Source organism: Phyllostomus hastatus, unplaced genomic scaffold, assembly GCF_019186645.2.
Source record: "Phyllostomus hastatus isolate PE091 unplaced genomic scaffold, TTU_PhHast_1.1 phas_scaffold_39, whole genome shotgun sequence".
Classification (NCBI taxonomy): domain Eukaryota; kingdom Metazoa; phylum Chordata; class Mammalia; order Chiroptera; family Phyllostomidae; genus Phyllostomus; species Phyllostomus hastatus.
In genome coordinates this window covers 30928672-30955322 of record NW_025334028.1, presented here as the reverse complement: position 1 = coordinate 30955322, position 26651 = coordinate 30928672, and the positions used below count along the sequence as shown (strand labels likewise).

The 26651-nt window shown below is 39.2% G+C and overlaps 2 protein-coding genes, 1 non-coding gene and 2 pseudogenes across 5 annotated transcripts in view; 2 read left to right on the top strand and 3 right to left on the bottom strand.

The window, feature by feature from the left end:
* Nucleotides 1–508: 508 nt before the first annotated feature.
* GAR1 (GAR1 ribonucleoprotein) lies at nt 509–20153 on the bottom strand. Of its 3 annotated transcripts, XM_045820222.1 has the most exons (8): nt 20015–20153; nt 10369–10835; nt 9627–9873; nt 7972–8126; nt 7365–7424; nt 3867–4008; nt 1203–1280; nt 509–828 (listed from the first exon to the last, which is right to left on the bottom strand). In XM_045820222.1, exons 3-8 carry the CDS (start codon nt 9859–9861, stop codon nt 815–817), a joined length of 684 nt encoding a protein of 227 aa, XP_045676178.1. In that variant the 5' UTR covers nt 9862–9873; nt 10369–10835; nt 20015–20153; the 3' UTR covers nt 509–814. The 3 variants fall into 3 exon arrangements, with proteins under 3 accessions (XP_045676178.1, XP_045676181.1, XP_045676180.1); XM_045820225.1 differs by lacking the exons at nt 10369–10835; nt 20015–20153 and adding an exon at nt 10213–10295; XM_045820224.1 differs by lacking the exons at nt 10369–10835; nt 20015–20153 and adding an exon at nt 10107–10215.
* On the bottom strand, nt 1527–1666 carry LOC123807016 (annotated as a pseudogene).
* On the bottom strand, nt 14154–14260 carry LOC123806994. The gene has a single exon (XR_006783566.1). It is a non-coding gene; the product is annotated as a U6 spliceosomal RNA (small nuclear RNA).
* Nucleotides 17328–18064, top strand: LOC123806837 (annotated as a pseudogene).
* Nucleotides 20154–22405: 2252 nt separating the features above from the next.
* Nucleotides 22406–26651, top strand: part of CFI (complement factor I) — a 45561-nt gene continuing 41315 nt past the window's right edge. Inside the window, exon 1 of the mRNA XM_045820221.1 lies at nt 22406–22533. Within this exon, the coding sequence (XP_045676177.1) occupies nt 22477–22533 (57 nt within the window). The 5' untranslated portion in view covers nt 22406–22476. The remainder of the gene's footprint in view (nt 22534–26651) is intronic.

Here is a 26651-nt window from a genome sequence, read left to right as displayed (position 1 = left end):
GTAGCAGGAAAGAAATCAAGTATCTGCTTACGTGAATGACATCTTAAACTTTTAGAATCACCTTTAAAAAAGTAAAATAAGAACAATCAGTAAAACTTTCAACATTTGAACTATATTAAATGAGAAAAATTAAACTTGTCTTCAGAAATTTCTTGAACTTTAGTTCTTACTTTGAACAAAGCTGTTCCAACTTTAATAGAGTTGTAATCCATGCTAAAATTTTCTGACCAATTAATCATTACAATTAGAGACACTGCTTACTAACATAAAAAAAGAAAATACAATAAAGGGTGTTGGTGTTCTTGTATATAAAAGGCAAAAACTTTGAAAGGGTGTTAGTTTACAAATAGTAAAGCACTGCTTCGCTAGCCTAATTTTTAAGGATCAGTTATATCCATACATAAATCATTTTCCCTACATGAAAAACACTGGGTTTAGGTTTTAGTTGTTCATTTTAATTTCAAAAATAGCTCTGGTTTAATTAACACAACTCTAAATAACTTAAAGGTTGATAAAAGACACTTTTATTATAAAAATTCAAATATGCTTCATAGGAAAACTGTCCATTTATTAAGCAATCACAATTCCAGGCAGAATACAAAACACAAGAACACTTGTTCAGACCCCTTTAGAGCATAAATGCCTCCTGTTCTGCCACACTCATGTTTGAATGATGCTGACATCTGAATGCCACAGTCATATAATCCCCAGGACTTCAAGACTTGTTCAAAAAACAAATCACTGATCCCCAGAAGTAGGTCGTGCAGGTTAATGCAGAAATCAACTGGTAAAGTTCCTCTGTCAACTTTTACACCTAATGTCCTCTCCCTGATTAAAAGAAAACAAAAGTATTAAAGGTATAGAAATGAATTTTTAATAGTACTATCACCCAAATCTAAAGTTTAAAATCAACATTAGTCCTTGTAATGTTTAGCAAACATATTTACCAAATTTAACTGTCATTCATAACACACGTTTTTAATTTTTCAAATTAAAAATACATCAAAATAAACTTGAAGGTAAAAAAATTCAAAGGGAAAAAGTAAGAGTGATATAAACTGAAGTTATAATTAGGATAAAGCAAAGAACTCCAGGGTAGTCTACAGACTTGCTGATAAATAGAAATAAAAATAAATAAATAATTTAAAATGGTAGGCAGTACAAATTCTAGAAATTCAATCATTTAAAGATTTTTCATTTACCTCTGAAACCACCACTCCCTCCTCTTCCTCCTCTGAAGCCTCCACCTCTACCTCCTCCTCTTCCACCCCTAAAGCCACCTAAAAATAAAAGACACATTTATTAAATAACTGCAGCCATTCATATTCTGACAAGCCTAGAAATATCAATACAATCCCTTCAATCATAAAGAAAAATACAGATTCATAAATGTATCTTATAGAATTTTTTAAAAGATAAAGATGGAAAAAACATAGAAGTTTCCCAATTGAGAAGCAGACTAAAACCCTAGATTACAATTTTTAAACTAATATTCTGTTTTTGTTTGGGGTTGGTTTGTTTTTTTACACTGTACTAGGCTAGAATGGACCACCCTCAGTAGCTTCTGAGGCTAATACATTTCTATCACCGTAGTTACTTTAACAAACCTGGTTCTCCTCACTTCTGTGACAAGTATTTCGTTTTAGTGAATTAGGAAAGTTTGTTACTATAAAGCTGCATTTAGCCCTATTGTTAACTGTATGAGCATCTTAACCTTTTGGTTACATAAATACTTTTTTGATTGAACAATGGCTTTTTACCATAAGAACAAAGGAAAGCAGATAATGAGTGGTTTTCATCTATGCATTCGACAATAAACACACCCTTTAAGGTTAACTGAGCTGCATATGGACCATCATTGATACATGTAGATGAGCCTTGAAATTTTAAATTTGTACAGCAATTTTCTATTACCCAACACATACTGGCTTCCTAGTTCAGTCTTCCTTTTTACTTATTTGGGGGCGGGGAGGCTTATTTTGTACGAAATGATGAATTTAAAAAAATTACAGTAAGTCCTAGCCAAAACAATCAGACAAGAAAAAAAAAAGGCATCCAAAAGGGAAAGGAAGAAGTAAAACTGTCATTTGCAGATGACATTATATAGAAATAAGCCTAGAGAGTCAACAAACAAACAAACAAACAAAACTATTAAAACTGTTAAATGAATTCAGTAAAGTAACAGGATACAAAATTAATGTCCAGAAATCAGTTGCATTTGTATTTACCAGTAATAAGCTATAAGGAAGAGAAATTAAGAAAACATTAAGAAAACAATCTCATTTACAATTGCATCAAAAAAATACTTAGGAATAAATTTAACCAAGGAGGTAAAAAGGCTTGTACTCAAAAAATTACAAGACAGTGAAGAAAGAAACTGAGAAAGACACAAATAAATGGAAGCATATAACATGCTCATGGATAGAAAGAATTAACATTGTTAACTGTCCATACTACTCAAATCAATCTGTAAATGCAATGCAATCCCTGTCAAAATACCAACAGCATTTTTCACAGGAGTAGAACAAATGATCCGAGAATTTATATGGAACCACAAAAGACCTCATATACTCACAGGCATCTTGAGAAGAATAAAGTTGGAGATATCGTACTACATTATATCAAATTATACTACAAGGCACTAGTGATCAAAACAGTATGGTACTGGCATAAAAACAGACACAATAATCAATGGAGAATACAGACTAGAGAGCCAAGCGATAAACCTACATCTATATGGTCAATTAATCTATGACAAAGGAGGTAAAAATACACAATGCAAATCTCCCTCCCTTTCCCTCTCTTTAAAAATAAATAAATATTTAAAACAATAAAAAATAACAGAGAAAGCATTAAGAGAAAAAAACAAATACATATTTCTAAATACTGGTATAAAAATACAAAGGTTTTTAAAAACTAGAGTTGTGAACTTTTTTAACATTGTGTATGAGATCAAATATAGAATAGGAATGAGGGGATCTCTCTCCATCAAATACCCGAAGAGGCACTCCCAAAAATATTTTAAAAAGAAATGTGTTTGCTCTCTTAAGAAATTATCTCCTAGCTATCTACACCCACAAAGTACATTTATAGAGTGAAATAATAATTAAGTCAAGAGACACAATATGAAAAGTGAGTTGTCTCTTTTATGACCCAGTAACAGAAGCTTTCCAACCCCGTTTTCAGCTCCTCTTCCTTTCCCCACTGGCTCTGCCCACCTGCCAGGCGTCCACCCACCACAACACTCACAGGCACAAGCACGCCCAGTGCTCCATCCCATTTCTTCCCCAAGCCTGCTAGTTGCCCATGATAATGAATGTATCAAAGCCTTGAGGAAATACGTGTCAAAATACTGACCTCAAAGCAATTAATTTATTGATAATGGTCTTTGACATGACATCAGAAGACAAAGATTTTATTTCTAGGCTGCCTATTGTTTGATTAAGACAAATTAACTTTTGTAAGCCTCCATGTCCTCATCCAAAAAATAAGGATATCACCTACCTTGCAAGGTTTTCTGAATATTAAAATATACTTAGCTATTAAAGAAACTATGTGACCAGCTCCCAGCATACAATCAACACTCAATGACATTAAAATTCAGTTATGATCTTATATTTTATAAAATTCCCAAAACATGAAAAACTCAGAGATGAAATTCCTCAAAATTATACTTTATTAGACTTTTTAACATAAGTTATTGAAACTAACATTATTGCTATGACAATTTGCCAAGATTTAAACATAGCTTTAGAAAAGTAAACAAACATTAGGGAGGTTTGCCTATGTACAAAATATAATTGTACTACACAAATTGACTGCAAGTTGGAAATCTCATTACAAATTTTATCCCACAAGTAACTTACCGCCTCTACCACCTATGCCTCCTCCTCCTCCTCTTCCTCCTCCACGACCACCCCTGCCACCACCTCTTGGAGGTCCCTTCTCACCCGGAGGTCGAGGTAAAAACCTCTGCAGTGGCAACAGCTTATATGGGTCTATATAGAACTGGAAGTATAATAGAAACAGTTAGAGTAATGACTTGGAGGCAGTATAGTATAATCATTAAGAACCTACACCTATACTCCAAAATGCCTGGGTTCAAATCTCAGCTCTAGTATATACTACAGTATAGCCCTGGACAAGGACTTAAGTTTCTTTGTGTCTTAGTTTTCTGATCTGTAAAATCACGATAATAAAGTATTGGGTCGGCCAAACAGCTCATTTGGTGTTTTCCATATGATGGCTCTAGTAGCACTAGGTCATCTAACTTCATTCAAAACAATTTTGTTAGATTGTATTGTATCCGCGTGCATTATTAAAAAAAGCTCATCATAAATGGTGAATTTTTGTGTAAACATTTTTATACTGACAATGGGAGGAAAGAAGAGACATTTTTGGCATACTATGCTTTATGATTTCAAGAAAGGTAAAAATACAACTGAAACACAAAACAAGATTTGTGCAGTGTATGGAGAAGTTGCTGTGACTAATTGAACGTGTCAAAGGCGGTTTACAATTTCATGCTGGAAATTTTCACTGGACCATGCTCCAGGGTCAGGTAGACCAACTGAAGTTGACAACAATCAAATTGAGACATTAATGGAGAACAGTCAATGTGATACCACACAGGAGACAGATGACATATCCAAATCAGTAAAATTATTAGTGAAAATGAAAACCGTATATTCTATTTAACAAACAAACCAAACAAACTTTTTGGCCAACCCAGTACCTACCTCACGTGATCCTTGTGAAAATCAAAAGAATAAAGTACATAAAACACCTAAACTTTGGTACATAATAAGTACAACATATATATAAACAGAAAGACCAAAGACCAATGCAATCTAATTCTTCCTAATAGATAATGCCTTGCAAAAATTAACATTTTAACTCAACAGAATTCAGTAAGAAAAATGAAACCATTAAAAATTTAGTATTAAAGTCCAAAATAAAGCATATGTCCAGTATGTCTACTAGTTATTTCAAGACTTTAATAAAGGATCAATAATATTTTACTGAAAATATTAAGTAATGGAAGGTCTGTAGAAACTAAATTCACTGTACGTTTAGGGTTAAAAAATACTTTTTTCATAATAATGAAATATAATGGGTACATTTCACAGTTGTACACAAAACACACATGAAGCCTTCAAACTTATTAGTATAACAAAATGTCTGAGTCCCTCTGCAGATGTCACCTTATCACCTTCCTTCCCTGCAGAGACCACCCCTTCAAGAACATTATCTAGGTCTGCAATGTCCAATGTGGCAACCACTAGCCACATGTGGCTAGACTGAAATTAATTAACAATTGAAAATTCAGCTCCCAAGTCACACGCCACATTTCAGGTGCTCAAAAACTACAAATAGCTAATGGCTACTGTACTGTAAGAATTTCCATCTTCACCGAAAATCTGACTGGACAGCATGAGTCTAGAGACCATTACAACAATACAGGCTAGGTGAGGAAGGCTTGAACCTCAACACTGAATCTAGAAATGGGGAGAGGTACAATGTACTAATTCAGTATCTGTGATTTAAAGAACAAACACAAAACAACTAAATAAATCCTCAAATAAATAATGCTGTGAGAAAAGGAAGGTATCCAGATCAAATTTAAATGGCTATTACAGGCAAATTCTTTTCTTCAAATGAGAAGCCTGGCTCTTAGGCCCACCGAAAGCAGTACAATTTCCCAGTGCATACTTGCCAGGGTTTCCACAGCCAGATGCCAGATGCCAGCAAGAAGGCATTGTCCCCATCGCATCTCCTATCCCACGCCAGCTTCTGGGCCCCCACTCCATTGGCTCCACGACTTGCTGCCCTCCATGTTGCTCTTTCCCATGAGAACGTTGCCTTGGCTGAGTGGCCCTTCCTCTTGGGAACATATTGTTCTCTTGACCTTTGGGTACCACTTTTATGAAACTCTTTTGGTTTGCCTTCTCTTTTTTTGGCAGTTACTTCTGAGTCTCGACTTACAGATAGATAAATTCAGGAGGTGCCTCAAAGCTTCTTCCTAGACTCTATCATACACTGCCTGTTCAATGACAACTTCCCAATTCTGCCCCTAGTCCACTCTTCCTTTGAGCACCTGTGTGAATATCTCACAAATGCTTCAAACTCATTATCACCCAAAACTGAACTCATTCTCTTCCCCCATTCCCTTCTTCTCCAGGGTTGCCATTTCAGCAACCAGTGACACCATCCATAAAGTGCTGAAATCAGACATCTGAAAGATGGTAGCAATTTTTACTTCAATTTCAACAGCTCAACAATTACCAAAACCTACCAATTCTACTTCCTATCTCTCTCATAAATCCATCCATTTTTCTCCATTTCCAGTCCAAAATATCTCTTCCAGGACTAATGCAGCAGCCTCCACCTGGCCCCTTCACACAGAGTACTGACCCCTTCCTAGGTTTCTTTTATTTTTCCTGAGCTCTTAAGCATAAATTTAACCACACTTGTCCTAATATTTAAACTAACACTGAAGTCTCAACTCTTTCCCATGACTTCAAGGCCTTAACTAATCTAGCCCCTGCCCACCTCTAGTCTTAATCCACAATTTTCTCATTCCTAAATATTCTATGTCCAAGCTACACCTCTGCCTTTTCCGGATCCTTCAAGTGGCTTACTGTCTCAGACTTGCACATACTGTTTTCTCTACTTGTAATGAATGCATTTCCTTTTCCTCTTTGCCTGGTGCAGCCTAACTACATCCCAGTTTTCTAGGAGCTTTCCTTTCTACAACTGAGTCCTGGTCCCTACCTAAGACATTCTGGGCCAAATTTCTAGGAGTGCAACCCAGAAATACATCTTCTTAAAAGCACCCCCTGATAATTCTGACAAGTGGGTTTGGCAATAACTGCTAATCAACTTTCCGGTCTCAGCTTCAAGCTCACTTCCTCAGAACACCAAGACACTAAATTTGGTTCCACTACTAACATTTTCATAGCTACCTGTATTTCTCTTGCACCACACATACCTGAAATTATCGAAATATCTGTGAAATCATTTAATATCTGACTTCTCTCAGATGAGTTTTATAATTTAATATTTTACTTAGAATATTTGGTCATGCAAGGCTTTTCAATAAGATAGTTTTACATAAACTAAAAAACATAATCTAGCAACCACAGCATTTGCTAATATGAACAAGGAATACTTTCTGAAAGCCTGTATTAAATAAATTACTCTTCAAGATGATAAGTTCAATGTGTGAAGTACAGAATATGTCAATTTAAGAGCTTCGCTGGTGATATACTGAGGGAGTCTCAAAGTGCCCTACACAGGACTGCCCTGGGGTAGGTCATTCACTTATAAATCCAAGGATCCTGCATACCATGAGCTTGACTCACCTTCTGTAGTTTTTTAAAGGATGATGCCTTCATGTTTTCTGATAGTTTAACTGAAAAATACTATTAGTTATATTAAGGAAAAATCAATTAAGATAAAAAAAGGTAACCATCTGAATTCATATGTAATTTTAAAAACAAGGTTAGGATATATGGAAATGTTTAGAAATAGCGAGAAATGAGTTTTCCAGGAGAAATTAATATTTTGTTTTAAAACTTCCAGTTCCACCATACTATTCCAGGGGCCCCATCATATCCAAAGCAAAGTACCTCTATCCTGCAGCACTTATCCTAATGGAAATCATTTCTAAAACCTTCCAAAGGACCTACCTTTATAATACAGGGTTGGACAAAAGTTGGTTTACAGTTGTATGCAAAAGTTTATTCTTATAGCTATTTATTATTATGTTTACCATACAAACTGTAAACCCATCTTTGGCCACCCCTGTATATATGGAAATACATTCTCCTCTCTTGATTCTCTTTTATGTTCCAATCTTAGCAACAGTGTCATGAAGCAACAGATTCAATTTAGCTAATGCCTAGCTCCAGAAAAAGCAAATAGTAACCTTTCAATGAGATTACTATATCTTTTAATTAAAAAGGATACAAAATCTCTAAGTTGTCCAAATATTTCATCCACTTTTCCAATTTGTTCTTTGTTTTCTAAATAAACTGGAGCATTGAAATAAGGCACCTTATTTTCATCTGTCGTACATTTACAAACTATGTCATCTTCACAGGGATGTAGGAACTCTCCTAATACTGAAACAGGATAAGAAAACATTAAAGTATAAAGCAATTTCAAACGATATTGACCAACCTTTCCTGGAAGCTTTCTTCTTGACTACCTGGGATTTCACCGTACCTGTTCTCCTGAGGTACAAAGCCTTTGTGTTGATATTCCAATTCCCCAAAGCCAGCAATGTGACACAGGGTTAGAGCCTCACTTTCTCAACTTGAGTGTCCTCATCTTTAATACCCAACATATAGTATTCTGAGTATTAAGTGCAATATTAAATGTCAAGTGCTTAGAAAAGTGCCTGGCACACTGAGACCACTCAACCTGTAACAGTGGTTTTATTACATCAATAACTAGTATTATTATTTGCTTAAACACCATATTGCATTTCAATGTCTATTCTTCCTTCTCCCCAATCCCTAATGGTAAAATCAGTCTTGATTTTACCCCTGTTCCCCTATCTTTTTTTCTTCCCCTTTTATACCCTCCCACTACCATCTCTTCACCAAGGACTCTTCAATCTTTTCCAGAAAAGTGTGGAATCTCAAAATAACTACCTCCATTTCTAACTGACTGTCAACCCAAACTAAATTATTCATCACACTGCTGCAAAACCAACTGTCCATCCCTATCATTCAGGCTCAAAATCTGGAACACTTTAACATTTCCCAGGACAGTATTAGTCAAGTTCTACCGAATTTGTTTCCATTGAAATCTCTCTCCCATCTAACCCTTCCTTTTTCTTCTCACTTCCACCATGCTCTCACTGTTTCTCTCACACAAGGACTGTTGAAATGGCCCTGGGCTAGGACCTCTGACCAACCACTACCCTCTGCAAACCATCTTGCATACTGACCAAACCCATTCTTTATGTTGGACTGTGTTCATCTTTTCTCCTCTTTGATACACGCTTCCACTGTCAAATCTCTGTCACTTTCCCTGACTTCCATCTCAATCCCACCTCACTGATAATCACTCCAAAACTGCTCTAGAAATTAGGTCTTTTTCTTGGCCTCCTTCTGCAGTTTCTCTTCCAAGCAAAAAGTTTTCTCTCAGTTCTCTTATAAGTAAGATAAAGTCTGGGCCTTGGTATCAGAAAACTTGCTTTGTATCTCAAATACATCACTTACTGATTGATCATTTATTCCTAACCACGACCCTGTCAAAGAAACTTAACTATGAGTCACAGTTTTCTTACCTGTAAAATGAGAACAATAGAGATAAGCATAAAATATTACCTACTTAATTATCTTTCAGACCAAGCTCAAGTCCCACCTCCATGATGCATTCTAAGTGTCCTTCAGCCTTCCTAATCTCCCCCTTACACACTAGAGCATGATTATAAGGCCGTTGACAGCATCTCCACAGATTTCACTCCCCAACCAAGCAGCGACCTCCATGTGTGAGTTGCTGGACCTATCTTACAGTACCTGACCCCCAGTCACACTTACTAATGATACAAACCCACAACTTCCTAGGACCGTCCCCATCCCCAAGTAGGCTAAACTTAGAAACCCACGTACAAACTACATGTTCTGGAGGTCCTTGGTCTTGGCCTTTATTAAAGCCTCCGCGGCCACCCCCACGTCCAAATCCTCCTCTGCCGCCACCGCCGCCTCTGAAATTGCCGCCGCCGCCGCCTCTGAAATTGCCGCCACCTCCACCTCGGAAGTGGTTACTGCTGCCGCCGCCACGACCGAAGCCGCCACCTCCACCGCCTCGATTAAAGCCTCCACGACCTCCGCCTCGAAAAGACATGCTCGCTTCCACCTGGTGAGAAAAACAGTGCGTGCCTTTTGGTCACTGTGACCTCTGGGTACACCACTTCACCCTTTTGAGTCTCGGCCAAAAGGCCATAAAAGGGGACAGTAAAACAGCAACTCTGCTACCAAAACCAACGCCCAAGCCGCCAGTGACAAAACCGAAGGGTGAGGAGTGTCGCCTCCTCCAGGCCCTGTGAACTCCGACCCACTGTCACCAGCTTCGTCGCCCTCGGTTAGTACCTCCTCCCCCCGCAGGAAGAAAGATGTTCATGCTGCTGTCCCTTCCCTCCCGCCTGCCTCCCGGCCGCAGCATTCCCTGTTCCTTCGGCTCCCTGCAACCACTCACCGGATCCACGTGCGCGTCTAGCCCGGGTGCGCACACCCACCCGCCGGTACTTCCGCCGCACACAAGCCTCCTCGGCCACCGTACCGGCACAAAGTGGATGGGCGAGTCCCCAAACTCTAATAACTGGTTTACGAAAAACAAACAAACAAAACTCACCGGCAGGACTAACGACACCGTCAACTTTCCATAACAGCCTTCAGCGCTTGAAAGAGTAGCATGTCTTACTTCAACCACTGGTTTACGACAGTTAGACGTGCCTACCGACGAGCCAAGGAAGTGACGCACAATGGCGGCGTCCGTCGCTTCCTGACGTCGCACGAAGTGTGCCCCGGTGGTGCCCTGGGAGACGGCTGGGGTTAGAGGCTCGGTTTGTCTCCTACCGGCCTGGCACGTCCCCAGCGGATGCCAGCTTCCTTGCTGGGTCCTTGCTTTTCAGGCTGCGAGGTGATCCTCTCGCTCCTCAGTTCGTTGCCAGCTGTCACCCACACTTCTGAGCAGCTCTGACCCGCAGCGTTGGTACCCGAAGGCTTGTCTGCGTTTTCTCCCGTCCTTTTTTCCTTCCTTGACTTGAAGTACGCACGGTTGTGGCTGAATTGTGGCGGTACTTTTGTTCTGTAGTTTCACTAGAAGAAAAAGGTGCCAGTGTATTTTTAAAGAAACTGTGTTATTTGATAGAGAAAACCAAACCATATTTTTATCTTTTGTACCGGATAGTTTATTCCTTTGTCAAGTACGCTTTGAGCACTGCCAGGCAGTACACCGTGTATACTACGAGCCCCTCTCCCCTTTTTAAGCCCGTCACTGATACCTGGTTGCAGCTTCCGCTAACGCTTCTTACCCAAAGAAAGCTGATGACTTAGTAACTTTGGTTTGTCTCTCTTACACCCGAATCTTCTGAGGCGTTACCTTGGTATTTGACACAATTGGCCGCTGAACGAGGATGGGGGTTGGTACCTATTTCAGAGTTATTTTGATTTTGAAAGAACTTTGTAAACTTCACCATGGAAATATTAGGAATCATGATTTGTGAAAGCACCTAATAGTCCCACATATAAAAGGAATTTGTTAAACTTAGTTTAAATTCTATACATCAGAGGTAGAATTATTCATAAGTTACCTGCTCTATTTTGCTTTGTGTAGTTTAATATTTATTTGTATTCAGTGTTTCTCTATTTGGTGTTCCACGTGTTATCTTAAACTCAGTGTGATGAAACCATTGAACTTTTATGGGACCTTCAAGAGAAATAAAGGCCCGTAACTAATTAGAAGGACAACCTACAACTTTGGATCCTCACAGTCCTCAGTCCTTTTCTGGCTCCCTGCTCTTCCACTTCCCAAATTGTCCATCATTCCAGTTCTCTGCCTGTCCTCATGCTCTTGGGCTTAGGCTTTTCAGCACTCTCCTCTATCATCAACATTGCTGCCCCAGACTTGGTTGCTGTCTCTTCTATCCAAAGCTACCAATTTCTATTAATTCCTTATAACAGTGACCCCCAACCCTTTTTGCACCAGGGGTGTTTCGTGGAAGACAATTTTTTTACAGACTAGGGAGGAGGGGATAGTTTATAGATGATTCCAGCGCATTACATTCAAGCTCTCTTCCTGCTGTGCAGTCCAGTTCCTAACAGGCCCAGACTGGTACCCGTCTGGGAGATTGGAGACCTCTGCCTTATAAGGTGGTTCTTGTACTGTCATTACAGGCCTACTGTTGTCACTACCACACTTTCTTGTGTTAATTCTTACCCAAAATCACCCAATATGATCTACAAGAATTCAAAAGTACAGAAATAATAGCAGTGAACTACAACAGTCTCCCATTCTGAACATCTTTGTTGCCTCAAAATAAATACTTCCAGGCTTAACTTTTCTTCTCTATGTACTACATGTGATGACATAGTGACCTTACTAAAACATACCATACCATAGCCATCCTCAGGACCCCAAATATCTCCCCATTTCCTTTAGCAACAAATCTAAATTAAAATCCCCCTCTTGATTAGCCCTTTGTTAGAATTAATTTTATTTTCTTCTTGCGCTGTACACCTGACCTCTGCCCACCTCAGGCCAACATTATTGCCTTGCTTCTCTTTCTCTGCAGTTGTTGAACAATTCCTGCTCACAAGACCTCCTTCTCCCATTCACTAAACCAGCCTTTTTCTGTCTTTTTATCCTGGAGGCATCCTTGAAATAATTTTCGTGTCTCAAATCTGTGCCAAAAATATTATTTATGATGAGCAAATTGTAGACAATGACTCAATGATAATTATCAATGCTTTTCTTAAACTGATAAAATACATGTAACATAAACTTTACTGTATTAGTCATTTTTAAGTGTATAGTTCAGTGGTTCACATTGTTGTGCAACTCAGTGCTTTTTTCAGCAAAGACTGTAGAATTCTGTACCTGAAATCTGTATAATTTTATTAACCAGTGTTACCCCAATAAATTCTGTAGAAAATGTATTTATTAGCCTACTCTGTAGTTTACCCCCACACACACACAAAGATATAAATTCTGATGCAAATTAAGTGGGAGAGGAAACTTCAGTTTTTCCTTTGATTTAATAAAGGTTGCAAAATGATTTTAGTGAGTGTTCATCTCTATTTATAGGCCTATGTATACATAAAAGTGTTATTTTTTAAACTAAAAATAATGAAATTTACCTATTTAGTAAGAAATCTTTGCTGTCTTTTGCCCTGTGTATTCTCAGTTCTGAGTTGATCTTAAGACTGTCTTACACAGATTTCATTTGCAACCAAAATGAGATGATTTCTGTATTTGTTCTTAATGCTCATTAGATAAGAAAAAGCTTGTTTGCACAAGATGTTGAAAAGTACAGTAAAATGTTTATCACTTCCCTATAAATGGCAGAATGCTCTTCTTTCACAGAAATCCAGAACTTGTAGAAGTGCAAATCAATACATTTCATGTTATGTTTGTAATCATCAACTCACAGAGTTCCTCTTTTCCCAAAGTAGGTGCTCAAACTGAAAAGGAGATTTAGAGAAAAGAGCCCTCTTTCAGACATACCTTTGTGTTGAAAGGGAGGGAAAATACTGTTCAGTTTGTTCTGCAGTTTTCCCAGATGACTGGGTTTCAACTTGACACTTGAGACTTTCTCACTCTCAAGTGCAAGCAGCAGTGGAAATATTTCAAGATTTCTTTTTGCCATGATTTTTCCAAAGATTCAATGTCTATTTAAAACCAAGAATCTTGTCACTTGAAATCAAAATATGTCTCCAGGCCCTTGAATATACTCATTCAACTAGTTCATGTGATAAAAAATATCTACTAAGTAGGCTAAGTTTCTGTAGCTATTCTTGATCTTCAGAGCATTTGGCAAAATCTAGCCTACTATTTTCTTGAAAGTATTCCCACAATTCACTTTTCAGCTCAAACATCCTGTTAAGAACCAAAATCTGTATGTTTCTCTTAGTGTGTAACAAATTATCCCAACACTTAGTGGCTTAAAACAATAAACGTTTTCTTGTGTAATCTCTGTAGATCAGAAATTCAGGAGCAGTTTAGCTTGGTGGTTTAGCTTTAGGGTCTCTTGTGCGGTTGCAATCAAAATGTTGACTGAGGCTACAGTCATCTGAATCAAGACTGGAGAAGGGTCAGTTTCTGAGGTGGCTCACTCAGGTGCCTAGCAAGCTTATGTCATCTTGCCAAAAGGATTTAATTCTTGCCACATGGGCCTGTTTACAGAGCACTTAAGCATTCTTGTAACATGGCAGCTGGCATTCCCAAGAAGGAATGATCTCCTAAGCCAAAAGATTTTATGTATGTGGCAGTAAATTTACGTGGTCTTTGTCCATGCTTCCACATAGTTTTTTTGTTGTTGTTTTTTGATTGAAAGGAATGCATTTAATAAAAACTGGAATGCATGAAGTAACGTATACACTTCAGAGTGGTAGGCAGAGGTGCCAAGAAAAAGAGTTAAAAATATGGAACGCTTCATGAATTTGCGTGTCATCCTTGTGTAGGGGCCATGCTAATCTTCTCTGTATCATTCCAATTTTAGTATATGTGCTGCTGAAGTGAGCACAGTTTTTTAAACATTCCTGAGTGAACTGGCCTTTGGTAACTTTCACCATTTTCGTAGCATCACTCAGAAATTTTTTCATTTCAGCTCCAAAAATGTCTGACACCAGTACTTCTCTGGGAGGAAAACAGTATGTTGTGAATACATCAGGGTTTTCTTTTTCTCAGGAAGTGATGCTGAAATTGTTGATGGGGTACCATCAATGCAGATGCCAACAGACTTCCTCCTAAATGTACCTTTTGTTTCCAGTCTGAAGACAAAACAGTAAATGTATCTTGGCCTTTGTTTTGGGCAGCATTTTATTATGGAAAAATTTTCTTGAATGTTACCACAATTTACATATTTTGTAAATGCTACCACATGACATTTGTTATTGAAATCTGTTGATCCATCAGTGTGGATAAAAAGTTTTTTGTTTTATTACACAAAATCTCTTCAGCATCATGTGACATGTCATCAATTTATCAAACTTCAACAGAGACACTTTTTTAGTTTCTTACATTATGTATTATTCTAGCATTTTACTCTAAATTTACATAATAGAATTGTGCGTTTCTTATCAACTGGGGGGCTTTATCCTTTTTTAATAAAAAATTTCTACTACTTAATAACTTGCTTTTTGGACTTTCTTACTGAAGGTGACAGACTTTTTAAACAAATTTTACTCTAGGATTTCAAAGGCCATTTAAAATTATTTGTTTCTTAAATATGATTTATGGTTGTCTTCTCAATTTTCCTGGAGCCATTGCTGCATCTTTAAGTTCTTCATTATCAGAATTACTTATACCTAGAATTCTCTTCCATCTCCCACTTCATCCTCAAAAATCACCACATTGTGGCTCAGATAATTGGGTGTCATTCTGCAAGGTGAAGTTCAGTTCTTGGTCAGGGCACATGCCTGGGTTGCAAGTTTAGTCCCAGTTGGGGCCCGTATGGATTGATGTTTCTCACTCACATTGATGTTTCCCCCCACTTCCCCTCTCTCTAAAAATAAGTAAATACAATCCTTTTAACAATATCACCACATTGGACCTTAAGTCGTGTTTGCAAAACAGGTGCTAATAAAGTGAAAAACAAGCAAACAAAACAGGAATTACAAAAGAAAAATGAAATCCTTAAAAATACAATTCACTTTCAACCTACAAGCTCCACATTTTGCAATATTTACAACATGACAGCAACAGAAAGCTATCTGAGTCATAGTGTTTACAAATCCTTAGAATTAAAATGCACCCTTTGATGTGGTATATCAGGAAACCTTGTTTGCTCTCAGTTGGCTAGGGGCAAGGGAGTCTGGGGAGGATCGGAGATAGAGTTCAAGGGGGACAGGCTGATGCCATGAACCCATTACCCCTCCCTCAGTACAATTCAGCACTCACCAGTTAGCAACAGCCTTCCTTCCTTATCTTACATCAAAAACTGAGAACAGACAACCAAAAGAACAGAGTCATGCAGAGCACTGCCATATAGGTGGACAACTTCTAGCAAAATTATTAACAGGCTGCTTGATCTATTCATCACTGCAAGTGCTGGCATTGCAATTGCATGGAGAAGGAAACTCAAAAGAATTTTTCCAGCCCTGGAAAAACTGGAATGAAAGTTTGATCCCTGGTCAGGGTACACACCTAGGTTGAGGATTCAGGCCCTGGTTGGGGTGCATACGGGAGGCAGCCAATCAACACTTCTCTCTCTCTCTCTCTCTCTCTCTCTCTCTCTCTCTCTCTCTCTCTCTCTCTCTCTCTCTCTCTCTCCCCCCCCCTCTTGCTCTCTCATCAGTGAAAATGTATCCTCAGGGGAAGATAAAAAAAAATTTTCTGGTCTTTTCTGGAACCCCTAGTAACCTCTCACAGAACGCCTAATGATATCTGCAGACCTCAACTGAGAAATCTGTACTAGACTATAAGCTCCTGAAGAGTGGGAACTACATCTTACATGTTTTGGTATCCTAAGTACTTAGAATAGTGACTGTAAAAAATAAAAATAAAAAACTGATGCCCAGTAAGTATTCATTGAATTTAACTGAACTCTTCTCTATACTTTGAATTTCTGTCCATCCATTAAGATTCTGTTTGTTGATAAATTATTATAGAATGATCAACAAAGAGATTATAAAAGGGATGGGTGGAGCAGAAAGGATGTAAGTACATTCGAATTATGGGACCCAAGATCTAAGAAAGCATACATCCACTGTGTTACTGAAGTTAGGAAATCTAATTAAAATACTTGGTTAAGAGATATTGTAAATGACAGAAAAGAAAAAGGGCTTAAAACTTTATATTGGGACAAAGTTTTAAAAGGAATTAGCCAAGTTGCCATTAAATTGGAAATATTAATATGAACTCATGACTTTCTTTTTAAAATTTTTATTAAAATTTCAAACATGGCCAAAAGTTGAGAACATTATAATGAGCCCCTATGTACCCATAATCCACCTTCAATAATTACCAGCTCTTTGCAGATCTTACTTCATCTACAGACCCCTAGATTTTTAAAGTATATATATTTCTCGATAGTGTATTTTGTAGTAACCCCCATACCATGTAATTCATAAACGTCTAGCAGAGACCTTTTTAAATATAAGCACCATACCATTATCACATCTAACAAAAATAGTAATTCTTTAGTATCAGCTAGTAACAGTCCATGTAAGTTTTCCCCAAATTATTTCAAAATGTTTTAATAGTTGGTTTGATCAAGTGAAAATCCAAACTATGCCCATGAATTACATTTGATTGATATATCTCTTAAATGTCTTTTATTTTTTTATCACTTTCCTCTCCCTATTTTTATTTTGTTCATGGCATTTATTTGTTGAAAGTGTCTTTTATCTGGTAGATTTCCCATCCTCTTGTTGGTATAAAGCATGTTTCCCTATTCTCTCAGTGAGATCTGGAGAATTGATTCGGTTGAGGTTCAACTTTTTTTTTTCTGCAAAAATCTTCCTATAGCATCACCTGAGGAGGCTCATGCTGTATGGTTGTCTCTCTTTTAGCAATGTTAAGATTGATAAGTAGGATTCATACCAGCCTGGTTCGTCTATTAGAACGTGTCCACTTTTTTTTTCATCAAGATGGCACTGAAGGTGAAGAAGGAAGCTTCTGCCCCTCCTAAAGCCAAAGTCAAAGCAAGGCTTTGAAGGCAAAGAAAGCAGTGCTGAAAGGCATTCACAGCCAGAAGCAATGAAGAAACAGAAGAGCAGAACAACAACAACAACAACAACAACAGGAACCATCACTTGTCACCCACCTTCCTACAGCCCAGGACCATGTGGCTCCAAAGGCAGCCCAAACATGCTGGGAAGCACACCCCCTGGAGAAACAAGTTTGACCACTACGCCACCATCAAGCTCCCCCCAGCTACCTAGTCAGCCCTGAAGGAGACAGAAGACAACCATACCCTTGTGCTCACTGTGGATGTCAGGGCCAATGAGCACCACATCAGACAGGCTGTGAAGAAGCTCTATGACATTGACACAGCCAAGGTCAGCACCCTGATGAGGCCTGATGGGAGAGGGGAAGGTCTATGTTCCACTGGCTCCAGACTATGATGCTTTGGATGTTACCAACAAAATTGAGGTCACCTAAACTGAGTCCAGCTGGCTAATTGTAAATGTAAAAATTTTTTTTACTGTGAAAAAAATAAAGTGCCCTGACCAGAATGGCTAGTTGATTGGGCATCATCCCACAAAGCAAATCACCAGTTTGATTCCTGGTCAGGGCACATGCCTGTGTTGCAGGGTGCGTTCAAGAGGCAACACATACATGTTTCTTTCACATATCCATGTTTCTCCACTCTCTTTCATCTACCCTTCTCCCCCTCTAAAAATAAATAAATAAGATCTTTAACATAAATAAATAAAAATAAAGTTTCCTTCCAGCTTTTCTGGTTTTAGCAGTTATTGGTGATCATCTCCTAGATCCATTGATTCATGAGGGGCTACAAAACAGTAATATGCTCATTTTATCATTTCTTCAGCAGTTATTAGATGAAATAAAGAACCTCATTATTTTAAATTTTTATTTCAATCCTTTATTATTATTGTTCTTTTTAATGCTTAAGTTGTTTCATCTTTGGTATATGAGAGCCCCTTCAAAGTGAGTCTTATGTCTTTTTATACCATTCACTGGCTTCTGATAGCTTTCTCGTTTTCTGACACAAGATGTTTTTGCCTGCTTGATTTACACATTTCCTCCCCAAGCCCTTTCTCCAAGGCCTCGAATGCTGAATGCCTTCATGAGACACATACGCTCCAGAGGCAGGAGACAAAACCTGGCATATCAGTAAAATTTTCAGAAAACCAATGCTCAGCAACTTGCCAGGACATATTCTCTGAAATAAAAGATAAATTGTTTCATCTTGCACTTCCTTTTATAAAGAAGGAAGCACAAAACTTAGTGAGCGTTTGGGGGAATATTCCCTTTTGGGAATAATTGCTTTCTCAGGATATTTCACCCTAAGGAGTAGTGCTCTGGCTGCCAGAACAGGAAAGGGTTCTGAAACAATCCAGAGGACCCCATGGTGTTGGGGGTGTCAGTAGTGAGAAAAAAAAATCACATAGTATTTGAGGAAGATCCAGTGGGTTCTCCCTCAATACAGGGCCCTAGGATTCAAGAACAAGGCCATGCCATCTGCAGTAAAAAGTGTGCTCTTTTTGAGAAACAACCTCTGACCACTGGGTCCTGGTGAATGTGGAATAACTGAAGACGGTACACTACATCACCACGTGGCCAGAAATGCCCATTATGAGCTGGGTCTTAACAGACCCATGGAGCATAAGGTTGAGCGGGCCTAGCAAAAAGGTAATATGGAAGTGTTATATCCAGAAACAAACACAAAAAGGACCCAAGGGCACAAGCAAAGTGCATGAGCAGGTAGCCAGGGTTCCCCTACCCCAAATCCAAATTGCTGCACCTGTGCCCCCTCTCAGCTCACCCCTGTGGCTCTATGGAGAACCTGGAATGACCAGCTAAGGAAGGAGAGAAAAGCTTGTGTTTGGGGTACAGATGGGCCAGCTCATTTCAGTCACACTTAAAAGTGGTTTTAAAAGACAGTGGTGAGGAAAATTCTCCCAACGGGCAGAGCTTCTGTAGCACACCTGGCCATCCACTTTTCCCTCTGTGGAAAAAGAAGTGGCCTGAGGTTAGATTATATGTGGAATCACAGGCAATAGTGATTGCCTGACCATCTCTAGGGGGCTAGAACGAAAAATATTAAGAGATTTAAACCAAGAAAGTCTCAGGTAGGAACCTGTGGATGTGCATATAGGAGTGGGGATGAAGTGTAACAATCTTTGTATCATATATTAACATTCACCAGAGAAAAAGGCACTAATAACCATCAGAACAACTCAGCCAATTCATATCAGCGGTTTCAGTCATCAGCCACCCCAATGCTAACGCCAGGGGCACAGGAATGAAGTGGCCATGGTAGCAGAGATGGAGGCTACCCACGAGGCCATTAGCATGGGCTCCCAAGGTTTATTTAGCTGCAGCCATCAACAAATGTTCAATCTGACAGCCACAGTGCAGACCCCCAAGACTGCGCCAATTAGCCACCTGGTGGTAAATTGCCACATTCTGTCCTTTCTATCTTCAAAGAGCCAGTGGTACATTCTTACAAGCATTGACTTAATCACAGATTAGCAGGTCCCATTCCTGTCTGCAGGGCCTCAGCTAGGATCATGATCCAAAGGATTACAAAGTATTTAATCTTTCAACAGGGGTCCCATATGACACCCTGTCAGTCAAGAGTACTCACTTTACAGCAAATAAGATGTGAGTGTGGGCCTATGACCATGCTTCACTGGGCACCACATGCAACACCATTCAGATCCAATGTCAGGGACCACTGGAACGGCCTGCTCCAGGCAATTCTCTGTGAAGACAGGGTGCTATCCTCCTGGAAACAGCAAATGCATTGAGTTGAAGACCTACATACAACATTGTATCCCCCAGAGAGGGAAGACAGGGGTGCAGGAGCCCAAGGAATAGAATCAGGAATGACCACACTTAACCATCACTTTTATGAAAGTCTCCTGTCTTGCCGTTTCCTTTCTTAGCTATTACTTCTCAGTCTCCACTAACAGATATGTAAATTGGGGAAGTGTCCCAAAGCACTTTCCCTTTCTTCCTAGACTATATCATATACCATCTGTACAATGGCAACTTCCCAATTCTATCTCTTCCCAATGGCCAACTGGGGACTTCTTACTTCCTGGCCCCAGAACTCTGGACCCTGCAGATTAGGGGTCTTGTTCCCCAGAGGAAGTACACTTCTGCCAAGGGCACAGCAAGAATCACACTGAATTATAAGCTAAGCCTTCTGCCTGCTGCACATTGGGTTCCTGGTGTCTGGAGACCAGTGGGGGAGAAGAGGAGTCACCCCCATCATAGGGTAACTGGCTCTGATCATTCAGAGGCAGAAGGACTGCTGCTGTATGATATGTATGGGACCGTATAGCTACTTTGCTGTCTCTTGTGACAGGAAAGGGGTAGAAGCAGCAACTAGAATGAAATGGTAACTACTGCTGGGAGGGGTTGTGGGCCCCACCCTCAGGTAACCCGCTGGAGCTGGCAGAGGTGGAGGGTCAGGGTGAAGGGAATCTAGATTGGGTAAGATGAGTACCAGTTGCAGCCCCAAGATCAGTGACAAGGGCAGGGGCTATAGTTTTTCCCGTCACCTGCCTATTCTAAATTTTCCCTCAGAGAGGCCCACTGCAATTTTCAAGGAGCCACTCTTGGAGCACATATGGTAAGTAGATCTAAAAGATGAAAATAGTGTAAAAGGCATAAATGGTGGAAATGATTTTCCCATGTTTCTCCTTCAAGGAAGGTTCTACTGCCTAGCTATGAAGAGTGTGGTCAGCAGACACCTACTTCTGACTGAATCGAATTGTCTGTTCCTTCAGGGTCTGCCTCACCTAAGGCTGTGCATTTCCTGGGCAACCTACACCAGGTGACTGAGAGCAAGGCAGGGTTTAATGGTCCAGTTGTAGCATCCAGCAAACTCGAGAACAAATATCGGAGACTTTCAGGGTATCAAAGATGTTACTTTATTGGCCAAGTTTAACCTGCACAGGGGTGAACTCTCAAAGTGTCCAGCGACACAGTGCCCACAAGGAGCTGCAAACAAGACGCCCCGAGCACTTACACCTAAGTCCTTATATAGGGGCGGGCAAGCAAGCGTTACACAGAAGCAGACGAGGCAGTTAGCAATTCGCTCACAAAGACTGTGCGTGGGAATTTCAAACCAAGCATTCTTGCATAAGGCGGGAAGGCAGGATGTTTGTTCATTAACCTAGTAATCTCCTGGCTCTAGCTAGCTAGGTTCCTATTTTCTCATGGCCTAAGTTTTTCCCTACTCCTTACACCAATCACTTCTGCCTGACCCAGGGACACGTGACAGGCCACAGTCACTCCAGAGCTCCCCATAGGCTGGCGAGGCTGTGACAAACCTGCATTGTAGTCCGACTGCTCCCTCTGCTGGTTCCTGCTCCTACCCACTTCCTTTCACTGAAGTTCATAGCTACCAAATATTTTGCACCCACCTCCCCAATTCCGTCTCATGTCTGCTTCAGGAGAACCCAAACTGTGACAGCATTTCTGCTACCACAAATTTATTTTACAAATATAAATGAATCCAGCACTATAGTTGGTGCCAGGGAAAGAATGCTCATTTTAAAAAGGTGTTTTTTCACTCAGAGCGTAAGGCTTGATCAGAGCACAGCCAGTGCATGGTAAAGGGGCTGTTTCGTTGAGGATTTTCAAAGTATTCAGCATACCTTCAATCTGATTTACTATTATTCCTTTTTGCCATCACCCAGTCTTCAACTCTGAGGGAAAATGTTATCATTTTAAATATTTTAACAAAAGCATAAGAAATTGTCTTCCAGTGTAGTTTTTGTCTTCCTTAGAAAACAGAACAGAGGTTTTACTCAATACCAAGAGGGGGAATCAGTTGCCTCTGGAGAAAACGCAGTCCCTGTTGGTTGCCTCCCTCAGCTACTTACTGGGAAGGACTTTTGTTTTGTTTTGCTTTGTTTCAGTTACGGTAAACTCTTGGGACTGTAGCCAAACTCTCTACAAGTTCAAAAGTCCAAAGCTCTGGAGGAGGTTTGCTCTTTTTAAATATTTTTTCAGAGGTTAAATATTAAATTTGAAAAACCTATCTGGGGTAGAGAAGCATCCCCAGTAGAGACACCGACCCTGAATGTCTCCAACATGAAGTGTGCTCATGTTACTCTGCTACTTTTGTGCTTCTACTTAAGTTTTTGCAAGGTAAGTGATTCAGTATTTATGCAAACTACTTTAAGAAAATATGTTAAATATTATAAAAACATTAAAATCTTGAGCTACTATTTTGATTTAGAGATTACATAGTCCAGTCACCAACTACAGCAGTGTATTAGTCAGTAGCAAAGACTTTTTTACTATCTTGATGAAAGAGCTTTAAGAAATTGCTTTTCGGTATACTTTTATCTGTGCCTAGAAATTAAACTGAATAAGAATTTTAGTAATATAGATCTGTAACTTCCAGTGTTCATATGAAATAAATAAATACTTACGAAGCTCCGTCTATGTGCAAACTACAGCGCTGAGCGAATGACGAGACTGACCTGGCCAGCAGTCCTTCGGTGCAGCGGTAGCAAGGTCATATGAATATGCCAGTGAGGAAATAACAAGCAAGATTCAAATAACATTTGAAAACACAAGAGAAGGAATTGTTACAAGACAGTATATATTTAACTGCCCAAAAAAGGGTGCAAATATCATGTGCCAAGGGACTTTATAGAAGGAAAAATTCCTTCCTGCTAGGAGGTCAGGAAGAGTTTATGGATCAAGTAGGATTTGAGCTAGACCTGTAATTCTGGATTAGATTTGATAGGCGAAGAGAAAGAGAAAGTGATTTCCAGCGTTTCCAGCCTGGAGAAGCAGTGAGTGCTATGGCAGAAGGATAGCAAAGGCTCCTCTAGGTGAATAAATCCTTGTGACCAAAGTGGAGACTTTGTGAGTAATCCAGGTAGTTAAAACTAAAATGACAGATTGTAGCCAGTTTGGAAAGTCGTCTATTAAGGTTAGAGATGTTGAAACCTTTTAAATGTTTATTGAGCATTGCCTACTTTTGTGATCAAAGCTTTTTGAAACAGGATTCCAAAAACTGTTTTTGTCTTAATGCTGGTTTATAGAAGCAAAAATTTAAATAAAACTACCTGAGAAATCAGAATTACATACTTTAAGTTTCCTGTAAGTTCTAAAATATATATGCAGAGAACAAATGGGAATAAACTGAGTGTTCATTGATAAGAAACTGATTAAATCATTGTACATCCATAAATAAATTATCATGTGCCCATTAAAATAATGCATTCTATATTTACTTTCAAAAGACCTTACTAAAATCTTGATTTTGTTCAATAAAAAATATACATACACATGGATGTGTCTGCGTACGCACCCATACATTCACACACGCAGCTGCCTATGCAATGGTGATTTAGAAGTTCCTGGAGAGTATGTATCAAACAGGACCGTTGGTATCTCTGAGTGATGGGATTACTGGTGCCTTGTTTTCTGTTTTATACATTTATGAATTTTCAGAATTTGGAAATTCTATTTCATTCATTCTTCATTTTTCTTTTTTAAATACCAAATAAATGTGTGTTGATTTATGATAAGAAAAAATGTTTTTTTGAAAAAAAAGACACTTTAGCCATATTCTCAGTTCCTCGGCCGCTGTGTGACTAACCAAGGAATCTGGAAGACCAGGGAAGCCGAGTATTTCAGTCAATACGGTTGTCTACTGCGATGATACTGTGCTGTGACATAATCCCTCCCTGAAACCTTAACTTTTTATTTTACTCTAAAAGTTTATCGTAAACCTAGGTTTATGTGGGTAGTGTTTCAGAAAGAAAGAACTAAGGTGGTGTTCAGAGTAACAAAGAGAATATGCACAGGAGGCTGTGCGCAGTGCAGAGAGCAAGGGCAGCAGATGATGGCAGGGGACGCAGATGCCGACACCTGTCGTTCCACAAAACGACAGAAAAGACAGGCAGGCTGTCAGAACAAACTTAGTCAGAACTCTGCTTATCAGTCAAAGGCCGCCAGCATCCAAGTGAACTCTGAATGAAAGACAAGGCAACTTTAAAGGGGCAGAAAAGCTTGTGGCCTGCCTGCTTGCCCTGGCCCCACCCTGTTCCCAGCTCAGTGGCAGTCCTGGAGGTGGCATTCCGCATTCCCAGTGTGGAACTCTAGTCCTCAGCTCTAGAGGGAGCACAGCAGACTTTATTTAACAATAACAGTGTGTCAGTTCTAACCTGCTTTGGGGGTGCTTGAATGCCCGACACAACATACTCGTCTTTATTTTACCTAATTCAGAACTCACTCAGAGTGCAAAGACAGCAGGCATTCCTCAAAAGCACTGTAAGACAAACAAACAAGCTGCAGTCATCTGGGACAAAAGATTACAGTTGAGACAGATAATAGAGCGCTAAATCTTGGGAGGGAAAGTTAGGCAAAGAGTATCCATGGGAAATTAGGGCATTCAACAGCCCCTGTGTATACTCAGGAATTTAGAAAGCAACACACATGCCCAGGGCAAGATGCATACTCAGAAAAGACCTAATCAGATGCTAAATTTACACCTCTAAATAATCTCCAGGCTCAGTGCAAGCTTGAAGTGAAGGCTAAATCAGAATAGTAAATGGTCTGGCTAAGCCTTGTTGTTGATTTCAGCAGTTTCCTTCCTTCCTTCTTTCCCTCCTTCCTTTCTCCTTCCCTTCCTTCCTGAAGGAAGCTGGAGAAGCCATGGATGAAGTTGGCCTACACTGCAGGGCACAGCTGAGGAGCCAGAGACTACTTAAATCATCCTTAGAACTGCAATCATAGCAGTGTATTTTTTTAACAAAATATATTTTTGTTGTATTTTTACCATATGAAGTATTTTTTAAAAAATGGAGAAATTAAGACATTCTCAGATGGTGGCATTAGTTGTTAGTAGACCTGTAACCGGAAAAGATACCGGCGTTCCAGCTGCCTGTCACTACCAAATCCAATAAGCAATGACAGTGATTGAATCTTTTATAGGCGCTTTATTCAGATGGCCGGTGATCCTAGAAGATGGCAGGTTCAAACCCTAACAAACCATCCTCCTCTTTCTTTGCTGGCCAGATCTTTTATAAGGGCGTTGGGGGAGGGCAAACAGGAGTTGGTGAAAGTCTTTGAAATTCCAAGGGGAGGGGTAGTCGCCTGGTACAGCTGTCTCCATGGGGTATCTCCAGCCAGCACCCCAGAAGGTCAGCCGTTTTTTTTTCTCAGGCACCAGATGGGCCTTGTCTGTTGTTTCTGAAACAAAAAGCTTAGCATACACATTACTTGCTAGATTTATGGCTATTTACCTTAAGCTAAAATTTTCCAAGTTTTGAGTCCCCTATCAGACCTACTCTACAAGAAATGAGCCACAAGAAAGGGAGTGCTTCAGGCTGAGCAAAGGGACACTGTACAGTAACTTGAAGGCATACAAAGAAATAAAAACCCCTGCAAAGGTAAATTTTTTTGTATTTATGTAGGTAAATACAAAAGCCAACATTATTTTATTTTTAGTTTGTATCTCTTCTTTTTATTTCCTAAATGATTTAAAACACAAGTGTATAAAATAATCACAAATCTATGTTAATAGTCACACAATGTATAAAGATGTAATGTGTGATGATAACAACAGAAAAGAGTTTGGAATTCTAAAGGAGCAGAGTTTTTATAGGCTCTTGAAGCTAGATTGGTATTAATGCAAACAAAATTGCTCTAAATTTAAGATTTTAAGTATAATCCCCATGATAACCACAAAGAAAGTATCTTTAAAAACATACCAAAAAAGGAAATGAGAAGAGGATCAAGGCAGTTCACACCCAAAACATCAACACAGAACAAGGCAGTAATGGAGGAACTAAAGGACAAAAGCGCACAAGGCATAGGGAAAACCGCCAAAGGCAGAAGTAAGGCCTTCCTCATCAGTAATTAACTTAAATGCAAGTACATTAAATTATCCAAATAATAGGATAATAATAATAATTCTCCAATAATAATCTCTATTGGCAGAATTTATTTTAAAAAACAACAAACCATGATCCAACTATATGCTATCTACAAGAGACCCACTTCAGATCCAAAGACATAAATAGTTTGAAAGTAAATGACTGGAAAATGGTATTCCATGCAAATAGTAACCAAAAAAGAGCTGGAGTGTTCATGTTAATATAAGACAAAACTGACTTTGTATCTTGTTACAAGAGACACAATAGAGCATTAGATCTGATAAAAGAGTCAGTTTATTAAAACAAAATAATAATAATCATGCACACACAAAAACAAGAGAACCCAAGATGTATGATTTGAATATTGAC

Bases quoted from the DNA above. Each gene is read 5' to 3' on its own strand.
- GAR1 (XM_045820222.1), bottom strand. From the start codon at position 9,861: ATGTCTTTTCGAGGCGGAGGTCGTGGAGGCTTTAATCGAGGCGGTGGA. The intron at 8,127-9,626 runs GTACGTGGGTTT...ATCCTGTTTCAG, and splicing joins ACCTCCAGAACATGTAGTTT to TATTAGGAGAGTTCCTACAT. The intron at 4,009-7,364 runs GTGAGTCAAGCT...TTATACTTCCAG, and splicing joins CCTTTAAAAAACTACAGAAG to TTCTATATAGACCCATATAA.